This window comes from Cydia pomonella, chromosome 10 (assembly GCF_033807575.1).
Source record: "Cydia pomonella isolate Wapato2018A chromosome 10, ilCydPomo1, whole genome shotgun sequence".
In the NCBI taxonomy this organism is placed as follows: domain Eukaryota; kingdom Metazoa; phylum Arthropoda; class Insecta; order Lepidoptera; family Tortricidae; genus Cydia; species Cydia pomonella.
This window is the reverse complement of record NC_084712.1, coordinates 8,646,555-8,655,606: the sequence shown is the minus strand read 5'-3', so window position 1 is coordinate 8,655,606 and position 9,052 is coordinate 8,646,555. Positions and strand designations below refer to the sequence as shown.

Sequence of the window (9,052 nt, the reverse complement as noted above, 5' to 3'; positions counted from 1 at the left end):
GAAACAAACATGTAGAGTTTCTTTCGATATAATTTATTAAAATGTACGGGTACCCGAATTTAACCGAGTGACACGGAGACACCACGCGCCATGGCGAAAGGACTACCTATTGAGAAAGCACGGAATCTAAAATGTACTAGGCTATTGAATAACAAGTATGGGCAAATGCTGGGCTATGGATTAAAAATCGGATATCTGCGTTATGAAACTAAATGCTATTTTTACAGTGTGGACGCAACCTAGTAGAAAACTTCGTATGGAACAATCAGCATCAATAGTAGCGGATCGAATAAAGCGCCAATTTTTTTTGTAAAGCTATTAGAGACTGCTGACTGTACCGCTCTAAGGCTTCATTGTGAGAAGAGGCAATTTGTTTTGAGTCGATTTATATGATTGAATACACTCTGAATCCCCACAATAAGTCAGTAAAATCAAATTCGATTTGTTTGAATGAGAATTTGTCAAATGTCGACTTATGGAAAATTACTATTTCAGTGTAGTGGGCTGTAAATTTTCACGACCAATATTATTACATACTTCTAGTTAGTAATGTATTGTCCTCAGTCTGCATAATAATTGTCATTATTTGTACCTATAATGAGTAGGATTTTTTCTTTTCTGTAAGTTTTATTTACAATAACAGTATATATAATGGATATACTGTGGTGTTACTATAACTAGCTTAAATCTAAAATAGGCCCTTGGGGCATGTTGTGCGAGGAAGCGCCAGCTCTTCGGTCTCCAGCAATGTGAACCAGATCGCGATTTCTGAAAAAACTTGTGCACGCTGGGAGCTTGGGACTTTGGATCCCAGGGACCTAAAGTTTCAACACCAAATGGTACAAAATGGTACTCTCTCCTCTTACATTTAGTTTGTATTGATTATGGATCTTTTTACTTAACCCTTAATTTCCTTGTAACTAAGGTCTAGAGGAGGCTTGAAGCGTCCTCGGAGTTATAGGGCTAATGATACAGTAAAAAAAACGACGGTCAAAGGTACTGTGGTCCCCGTGGCCCGTTGCCAATTTAAGGGATTTGAACTACTTCCCGGTGTATACTTGAAACACTCATACTTGCCTAACTTAGATGACAACTAACAAATTGATAGTCATAGAAATGCAAAGGACAAAAAGGACAGTCAGTAATAAAAACGTGTAACATACGGAAACATAAAAATGGTCATTAACTTGCTAATTTGTTAAGTATAAGTACTCTACATGTCAATAACTCTTCAACTACTTAAATAAATTCAAACTTTATTAATATAAATAGATAATAAGCGATTAAAATGATTTTTACGTATTAAACCCTGTAACTAAATTGTCATTAGGTACAGTCAGCATCAAAAGTAGCGGATCAAATAACGTTTCATAAGTAACTACCATTCTGTAACAGCTTAACAAAAAGTGATGTCTTTAATATAGTACAACTAAGACTGTAAAAGATATACTTTTGAACGCGAATTTTAGAAATTAATCTATATTTGGAGAAGTTATTCGAAATATTAGATACTTTTGGCGCGTTGTTTCATCCGCTACTTTTGGTGCTGACTGTACATTATCATAAGAAAAGTTTGAGTCTCAACATCAACATATATAACATAACATTGGAATGTTAATTTGTGTCCGATTAATTCATTATTACAAAAAAAATGTAGTTCATTATTTTATTGAATTAAATATATCGTAGTTTTACAGGTACAATAGTCCCTACCTTACATTAATCATATAATACGTAATACTAAAGAATACAATAATATCTTACATAGTCATCTAAGCATCAATCAGACGAAGACCACATAGTTTCACTGTAAGATAAATGCATAATAAATGTCTGAATAATATTTTAGTCATATATCACTATGCATCACACATGTCACATGTCAGATGAAGCCACGGAGCGGAATATAGTCTTTAGAATCTTATTTTCTCCTTCACCGCTCACAGCGATTTGTATTGTAATACCTAAACTGTCTAAAACACGCAAAATCTAGTGTTCTGCAGAAGGTTAGAAAAATGGAAACCGACTTATTGTTACGATTTGCATTCGTTGTCAAAAGTAATCAATATTAAGAAAATATTAATGATATCGTCTAAATTATAATAAAAATAGATGCTAACGATGCAATGTACATACCAGCTTAATTGAAAATTAACTCATTTTTCATTTGACTTTTATTTTGAACATTGAATACTCTTCGTATATTTTTCTTTTCTCTATTTATCCCGCTCCGCAACTTTGTCTGCCATGATTTAAATTTCATGTAAAACTTTAACAAATCCCGACTTAAGTTGACCTTCAGAAAATTTTCAATTATTAAATTTTATTCACACTGTAAATTCTGTTGTAAAACGTTTGAACAATTCTCTCTCAAGCTTTAAAAAAGAGTTATACAGATTAACTTTCAGCACATAATATAATACTTGAAGCACAATTTAAGAATTATATTTACAAGGTATTTCATTTTCCTACAGCTTTTATAGAGAAATAAAAGTCATAACTTGAAGATACGGCATCGAGCTTTTCAATAATCTTGTTGTTCAATAACGTAGGCGCATCGATAGCCCATAAATAATCTAGGTGATTAAATTCTTCATTTGGTACTAAGTACGAGTCGGTCGTCGCCGGTAATCTCTCCTTCAACATATTTACCGCTGTTTCACTTGACAATAAATCATTTTTCGACCAAAACAAAGTTATCGGTAAAGTAACTTTTTTAAGATCGTATTCGGGAGGCGTTTCTCGTCCGTACATTATTTTATTATGGCTGGCTCCGTAGTCAAACTGTTGGAACCTTTCCGAGGTGACCAGCTGAGCAAAGTGTACCGTTGTCTTCCACGAAGTCCCAGTGCCGAGGTGTGACAGAAATACTGGTAGGAGCTCCTTATTAAACTGCTTTTCATTATAACCACATATGGAGAAGATAATGTTTCTGCAGTACGCCGCATCAAAGCTGTCTGCTTTGCAAGAAGTCGATATCCTGCCTAAGGCCGAGTGCTTAGGAATGAACTCGTGGGACCCGTATAGCATCTCCATGTAAGCGACGTTGCTGGCTAGTGGTGCGAATGATTTCAAAGAAGACTTCATGTCGTTCATGAACACTACAGGCGCTAAAGCGAAACCAGCGGTCAGAATCTTGTTATAATCAGGACGTAAAGTTAGCATAGCGAAGAGAATAGTTGTCCCCATCGAATGTCCTATGTACGTAATTTTAGTGCCTTCACCTTTCATTTTAATTATATAGTCAATAATTGCGGGAACATCGTATAAAGCGACGTCGTGCCAAGAAAAGTTCCAGTAGGATTTGGAGTCGGTTTTCAACCAGGCATGCTCCCTAGAGTACTTGTTGCCTCTTATATTGGGCATCCAAACGTCGTATCCAGCATCGGCAAGCGTGTAAGCTAAGCCTTTTTCGGGACCGTTCAGGATCCAATCCGCAGAACTGGCAAATAATCCATGGTGCAAAATAACCGTCTTCGAGGGAACGTTGTCTCCCTTCTTCGAGCGAGGTATTCTGTGTATGCTAAGTAGGTACCCTTGAGATATTACCGTGTGGGTTTCGCAATTGTATCCATGTCGAGCGATGGTGGCAGGAACTGACAATACGATGTCAGGGTTTTCTAAGCGCGCTGTACTATCGTCGTTTGGCAGATAGGACCAGGAATCTGCCACTTTTCTTCCGCTCTCCTTCACGCTTTCTACGTAGTTATTGATGTCAGTGCTAATCTTATTCTGCTGTTCTTCCATGTAGTTGTTAACGGTATCCTTCATTCTTGTCGCTTCCTCTATACTAGAGTTAAAAGCTCTCTCTATTTTTTGTCTCTGCTCTTCAAAGAATTTTGTGGCCTTTTCGGATTGACCGGAGAAGAAGTTGGAGATGGAATCGCTAAAGCTCGGGGCTGGCATGACTGTTGTCGCGTATACAATTACACTGAATATGAGTGAGGTCCGCATGTTGCTGAGTTTTTAGCTCGAACTGAGCCAGGGACAGAGCGCTTGCCGTAATATCGAGTTCCTTCTGACCCGGAGCTGAGGTCAAGACGTAATGAGATATCAGTTATTGTGTCTGTATTAAGTATTCATTTTTTTAGTTACGCATGTACTTTATCTTTATATAAACAATATTTGTTGTTCTTTCAAATTCCTGCTACAGATATAAAAATCCGGCTCATAATTGGAAGAAGGTACAGTATTTTTCCCCCTACTAAACATCTAGACTAGAAACAGCAGTTAAATAAATACCTACCTGAGCTGCTCTTAAAAATATAGGTAGCCTTACCCTAACACATTTTAAGCTAAACACATATATCTAGTTATTCAGAATCACGATCTTTGGATCATCATAGAAAAAATAAACAAAATTTGGCAATTATTTCCTAAGACGAAAGGGGATGACCGCTTCTCCATACAATCGTAATCCCCATTTTCCTCTCTGGATATTGACATTTTGGAAAATATTTTTATCATATGTATATTAACCATACTTGGGTCATTCCTGAAAAATCTCATTCCCCTGGCCATACCTATTCGGAAATTCCCAGAAGATTTCGCTTCACAAGATGCTAATAATCTTGCGAATAGGTATAGGCATAGCCAAGGAAATGAGATTGTTGAGGAATGACCCAGCTATGCCCCTGCGTTTTCCTTTTTAGATTTATTAATTAATTATTTTATTAAAAATAATTGTAAAAATTTGTAGCACAAAAAAATTAGGACTTCTTACGTTTGTATGAAAATGCGATTCGTGCGGGTTCTCTTCTCCACCTTTAACTAGTGTTGTTTAAGACTCGAGTCCTTTGAGACCTCTGCTTTAAAACTCAACTCAGTTTCTCAGACTCTTATAATTAAGACGAAACTCGAGTTCTTTTCAACTTATTAGAGACTCGAGTCTTTTATAGAGACTTGAGTCCTTTTCGGAAGACTTGTATTTTTTTACAAATAACTTCGAAATGCCTTGTCTTTATTAAAAAAAATTATTGATAATTGGATATACATAGCATAAATCATACAATAACGCCTATTTCCTTTACTGTTATTTAGTTAAAACTTATAAAATGGTTTACTGGGCTCTTTACTCAGGAGGAGACTCGAGTTCTTTTGAGTTACGCTTAAAAAAGACTCAATAAGGGACTCAACTCGGGACTTAAAAGACTCAGAAGTTTTTTAAGCTCCGAGTCTCGTAAAAACAAGTCGAGTTCTTCAATTTAGACTCAATAGACTCGAGTTCCTACCAACACTAGCTTTAACACCAATATTTGATGTGTGGGCATTACAGTGTTAAGTGTTACAAAATTGGAGTAATTTAATTTTTAATAGGTACCGGTAACGCCTTAAAGTAGAACAACAGTCGCCATAAAAAATAACAATTGACATACTTAAGTATGAATGTATTTTATCTAATTAGGTAGGTAGATATTTTTGTAGAGTAAACAAATTGGACGACTGACGTCAAAGCCTTATTAAACAGCTTAATCAATGAATCAGTTACATGTATCTTGACTATATGTAATGCAGCGTTATTTATTTGATCAATTAAATAAAGTGTAAAACTTAAAATATTTATCTACACACATATCATAAGCGCTGGTGGCCTAGCGGTAAGAGCGTGCGACTTGCAATCCGGAGGTCGCGGGTTGAAACCCCGGCTCGTACCAATGAGTTTTTCGGAACTTATGTACGAAATATCATTTGATATTTACCAGCCGCTTTTCGGTGAAGGAAAACATCGTGAGGAAACCGGACTAATACCAACAAGGCCTAGTTTACCCTCTGGGTTGGAAGGGCAGATGGCAGTCGCTTTCGTAAAAATTAGTGCCTACGCCAAATCTTGGGATTAGTTGTCTAGCGGACCCCAGGCTCCCATGAGCCGTGGCAGAATGCCGGGACAACGCGAGGAAGAAGATATCATAAACCCACTATGATGCCTTCAAAATCCGTAAATAATGGCCAACATTACGATAAACTGTTTTGTTACAACAAATTTCTTATCTGTGAGCTTCATAACTATATCAAAATCGATTTGGTTATGCATTCAAATTTGGAACATCTGTGAAAAAAAGCAATTCGGTTTGACTTCTATTCTAATATCAGTCGAGATGCCTTTTTGTTCGAAATGAAAAGTCAATTGTATACAATTTTTACATATTTCGTATGTTAGTTTGTATCGAATGATACGGAAATAGGCCCCCGACTCTAGTTTGTCACTGAATTTAAAAAAAACTTCATGCGTGAAAAAAGTGTTCATTTACCGCCATTTGACGTACAGTTTACCTTTTAATTAGTTTTAACTTTTAAGTATAAAATGAATTATGTTTTGTTGTTTTTAAGGTACCTAGCAAAAATTGCGTGTAAAATAAGCGATAAAAATATTTCGGTGACGCCACCACATATCCGCGAGTTCCGCCAAGAGAACAACGATTTGGCAACGATGCCCTAACGGAGGCTGTAATTTGAGTTAGTGAATATTTCATAGAAAGTTTATAATATATGTGTAAAAAAAATAGTGTATGTAAATGTACACAATTAGGCATTAAAACACTCGTGTGATCTTTTTAAGAAACTCACTTCGTTCGTTTCTTGAACCCACACTAGTGTATTTTAATGCCTTTTATTATGTAGCAGTCACATAAACTACTATTACGATTAAAATCAGAGAGTTCATAATGATTGTATCGTTTATTTAGGGAAGTTTGCGCATAAGACGTGGTTTTAATAACCGTTAAATTAAATTTATAAAGATCGTAAAATGTACAGTTATTATCTTGAAATGATTTGACACCGTTATGGATGGTAAAACGCCAAGAAGATCTTCTTCCAGCAAGCTCCTTCCAACGCTCAGGGTCGATGGCACAAACACTCATATATCGTGTGAGCACGTCCTTGTAGCGCAGGTTACGGAAAGAGAGATCTAGGTCCTCCTACGTGTACACGATCAACGCAGCTGGCCAACTTTATTGTCACGCGTGCAATAGAGTATTTAAGAGCAAGTGCGGCCTCTTGCTCCGAAGCATTGTTTCTAGCACCGCACCGCTTGCCATCGGCATTCTTAAATATATGTCTAGAAATAAAGGTCCAACACCAAAAACTATGATCTTCTGGAAAGAATACGCCATATCATTAACAGAAGATCCAAAAGAAGGACTAGACCAAACAAACCTAAGAATATTCACAGATGGCTCAAAAACATTTGAAGGGACAGGATGTGGTGTCTTCTCGGAGGACCTAAACATACACATCTCAAAACCCCTGGGAGAACATAACACGGTATTCCAAGCTGAATGTGTGGGAATAATAGAAGCTTGCAATGCCATAACAAGACGACAGGTGAAACACGAAAATATACTAATACTATCAGACAGTAAATCAGTACTACAAGCGCTATGCAGCGACAAACTTAATTCAGAGCTCATACTCGAATGTCATCGAAGCCTCACGGAAGTGAGCAAAGAAGGCAACAAAGTAACAATTCAATGGATAAAGGGGCATAGTGGATCAAGAGGAAACGATGCAGCGGACGAACTGGCCAGGAAAGGCTCAGAAACGCCGGCATATGGACCCGAGCCCATCATACCCCTACCAATATCCTATATACACAACCAGCTAGACCTACATCACAGACAACTGCACAGTAAATACTGGAATGAAATGGACACATGCAGGCAGACTAAGGATTTTCTACCGGAACTGAACCACAAACTCACCAAAATACTACTGAAAACACCTCGACACCAAGTACGTAAAATAGTAGGATTAATTACAGGACATAACACACTTAACAAACACCTACACAATATGGGTAAAACGGATAGCCCCATTTGCAGAGCGTGCATGAAAGAAGAAAAAACAACAAAACATATTCTCCTAGACTGCAAACAGGTAGAAGTATACAGGAACAAATACCTAGGGACTCCGTGCACGCTAGGAGAGGCAATTAGCAACCTGAAAACTTTGCTAGGCTTCGTGGAGGAGCTGGGGTGGTTAGAGTAGCGCTACCTCGTTTCACGCAAAATAGGCACAATGGTTGTCGATTTGCGGAAAATGCCCAGAAGCACTAACTAACTAACTAACTAAAGGTCCATCTGACATTTGAATCAACGATTTTGACTCGTCTATCAGGCGTACTCGAATTGGTTTCGGCAAAAGATTCGTGTAGGTCGGATACTACAAAATATATTGCCCGGTGATGGTGACTATTGATGTAAAAGTCTAACATCAAGACTAGAGGTCGGTAGTAGGTGCCTGTTACAACAATAGGTAGTATTCTTCTGAGAAGCTTTTATTTAACTTGCAATGTGTGTATGTATGTTCCGGTAAAATCTTGCAAGCTAAATTATTACTTCCCATTATTCGATTGAGCTGAAACTTAACATAAATATATAAGTTGGGTGACGATTCAATATTATGGTACCATCAAGCTAATCTGATAATGGACAGAGGAGGTGGCTATAGGTACCTGCTCTGTGATAAGACGAGGCAACCTTATTATGTTTGGGTTTGTTAAACTAAAATTATCTCGACGATGGGGATTAGCTGCCCGTTAAAAGAAAAGTACAGTACCTTTATATCGAGTGCTATAGTTATTTAAGTTATGCAATAATAGTCTAGTCATAATAATCCGTGTGGGTCAGCCTATTGAGTTATTGACCTTATCTAACTCGTGTATTTCTCCTTGTAACATGTGTAAACGTTTAATTACAGATTAAAATAGAGTTGATAAACATGTTTACAAAATTGCTAGCAATTACTGGAAATATCAAATATGGCATTATATTATCCCTGGAGACGTTAGGGTTATTTCCAATTTTTTGAAACACTTGTAATAGGTTATATATCTACCAAGCGTTGCCCTAAAATTTAACTTTTACCCTAAAAACGGCTTTAAATAAGTTTTTTGTATTTTGACCCAAGCTTTCGCGCTCAAAACGCTCTTTGAAAATTGTATGACGTCACAGTTCACGGTTTGACAAATAACTATGGACATACCAAAGAGTAAAGTAAGTATATAGGTACACTAGTAGTTGCCCGCGACTTCGTCCGCGTGGAATCTTGAACA

At 37.1% G+C, this 9,052-nt stretch overlaps 1 protein-coding gene across 1 annotated transcript; it reads right to left on the bottom strand.

Annotated features, from left to right (window-relative positions):
• Positions 1–1,652: 1,652 nt before the first annotated feature.
• Positions 1,653–4,232, bottom strand: LOC133522007 (lipase 3-like). Its single transcript, XM_061857181.1, has one exon. It carries the CDS (start codon positions 3,952–3,954, stop codon positions 2,461–2,463), a length of 1,494 nt encoding a protein of 497 aa, XP_061713165.1. The 5' UTR covers positions 3,955–4,232; the 3' UTR covers positions 1,653–2,460.
• Positions 4,233–9,052: the final 4,820 nt, after the last annotated feature.